Genomic DNA, 2,122 nt, shown 5'->3' with positions numbered 1-2,122 from the left:
TAAGTCAGGAATGTTTAGAGTTAGGGAGTTTCAAGACAAACATACATGTCCGTTAAAGGAAAAGGTTTATTCCCAATGCCAAGCTACAAGTCGGTTGATAAGTGGGATTGTCAAACCAAAAATATCAAATCATAAGAGGAAATATACGCCTAAAGACATTGCGGAGGACGTCAAAAATGATTTTGGAATGGATGTTTCATACATGGTTGCTTGGCGGGCCAAAGAAAAGGCGCTGAACGATTTAATGGGTGAACCGGCTGAATCTTATAAAAGATTACCTGGATATCTATACATATTGGATAAGACTTACCCGGGTTCACATATCAGAATGCGTAAAACCCGAGAAAATGAATTTCTGTATGTTTTTATAGCACTATATGCATTTATCAAAGGCTTTGATTATTGTCGGCCAATTGTGGTAGTTGATGGAAGCCACTTAAAAACACCATACAATGGAACATTTGTCTCGGCAAGCACATTAGACGGTGCAGGTATGTCAAAAAAATAAATATTAATTTATTACCTCAATATATATTTTATCTGTTTTAGACAAATACAAAATGTATTTTATTATTTTTTTCTTGTTAACTGTATCTCCAGGCAACATACTTCCCTTAGCATATGGTGTGATTGATTATGAGAATGACAGATCATGGACGTGGTTTTTTGAGCGTTTCAGAGAAACATATGGAATTAGAGAGAATATGTGTATCGTATCAGATAGACATGAAAGTATAAACAAAGATGTTTGTAGAATTTATCCAGAAGTTGCACATTATGCATGTATTTGGCATCTGTGGGGTAATGTATGTAAAAAATACAAGAAGAGCCATGATGTGCTGAGTCCTGTTTTTTATTCCATGGCAAAGGCATACACGCAGGATGATTTCGATGAGTTGATGGGGAAGGTTCAAAAGGTAGATATGCGCGTGGCAGAGTATTTGGAATCGGCTGGTAGAGACAAGTGGGCTAGATTGTATGCATCTGTTAACCGAGGGTGGACAATGACTTCTAACATAGCAGAGTGCATAAACCGACATCTTTTAGCAGCTAGAGAATTGCCTATATATGACTTTCTCGAAGAAGTTAGAAGGATGTTTGCGAGATGGAATTACAATAACCGGAGAAATGGAACATACACGTTCACTACACTCGGTAAAAAGTTTCAAGAGATGCTATCAATCAACGAGTATATATGTCTACGAATGACGGTATTTTTCAGTTTAATGCCTGTTATAATAGACAAACTTGTACTTGTACTAATTTGTTGTTTCTAGACATTATATAGATGTGTATTTGGTATCCATGAACAGTTAGTATTAAAGTAAATTTAATATATGCTTCTTTGAAAACTGATATGTATTTGTTTAATGGTTTGTTCATTTATTTTAAAATTCTGATTGGTTCAATAACAAATACATGTAATATTTATTTTTTCAGGTAGAACCGTCAACCGAATTCGTGTACACAGTACATGATGGAGGAAGGCGATTCATTCTTAATTTGAATAGCAAAACTTGCAGTTGTCGTATGTTTCAACTAGATGAAATCCCCCACCCACATGCATGGGCTGTCATTAAAAAGAAAAATCTGGTTGCTGATGATTATTGCTCTGATTTGTTCAAACCGGAGACCGTGTTGAAGACATATGATGTACCTGTGGATCCTTTACCCGACGAGCGTGAATGGAACGTTCCCAAAAACATCTTGGAGGAAGTGATTTTGCCACCAAGATATAAGAGACCGCCTGGTAGGCCAAAGAAGAGGCGTGATAAGCCTTTAAGTGAATTGTTGTTTGGAAAGAGCAGACATGCTTGCAGTACTTGTGGACACCTTGGGCACAACAGACGTTCATGTAGTTTTGAGCCTCTAAGGAAGTGATTTTTTCTGGTGTTCCTATCCATTTAACTTTATTCGCGAAGATAGATTGGTTATTTAAGTATTTGAACACTTGTGTCAAAAACTTCTATTGACACATGTAGTAGTATTATAGAAATTTTTGCTATGAAATGAATGTCCCATTCATGAACATACATAATTGATTTTTTTTTTCCGATACGTATGGTGTTTTTTTGAACTTCAAGAAATACTGCGTACTTGGTAACACAACATACATATTATA

At 35.9% G+C, this 2,122-nt stretch overlaps 1 protein-coding gene across 1 annotated transcript; it reads left to right on the top strand.

The window, feature by feature from the left end:
• The first annotated feature begins 202 nt into the window (after window positions 1–202).
• Window positions 203–1,881, top strand: LOC132062435 (uncharacterized). The gene is made up of 3 exons (XM_059455010.1): window positions 203–491; window positions 601–1,211; window positions 1,441–1,881. Exons 1-3 carry the CDS (start codon window positions 203–205, stop codon window positions 1,879–1,881), a joined length of 1,341 nt encoding a protein of 446 aa, XP_059310993.1.
• The last annotated feature ends 241 nt before the right edge of the window (window positions 1,882–2,122 follow it).

Source organism: Lycium ferocissimum, chromosome 7, assembly GCF_029784015.1.
Source record: "Lycium ferocissimum isolate CSIRO_LF1 chromosome 7, AGI_CSIRO_Lferr_CH_V1, whole genome shotgun sequence".
NCBI classification, from domain to species: domain Eukaryota; kingdom Viridiplantae; phylum Streptophyta; class Magnoliopsida; order Solanales; family Solanaceae; genus Lycium; species Lycium ferocissimum.
The sequence above is the reverse complement of the archived record's forward strand: the minus strand, read 5'-3'. Positions and strand labels throughout refer to the sequence as shown.

Bases quoted from the DNA above. Each gene is read 5' to 3' on its own strand.
- LOC132062435 (XM_059455010.1), top strand. From the start codon at position 203: ATGGTTGCTTGGCGGGCCAAAGAAAAGGCGCTGAACGATTTAATGGGT. The intron at 492-600 runs GTATGTCAAAAA...CTGTATCTCCAG, and splicing joins AAGCACATTAGACGGTGCAG to GCAACATACTTCCCTTAGCA. The intron at 1,212-1,440 runs GTATTTTTCAGT...TTATTTTTTCAG, and splicing joins ATATATGTCTACGAATGACG to GTAGAACCGTCAACCGAATT.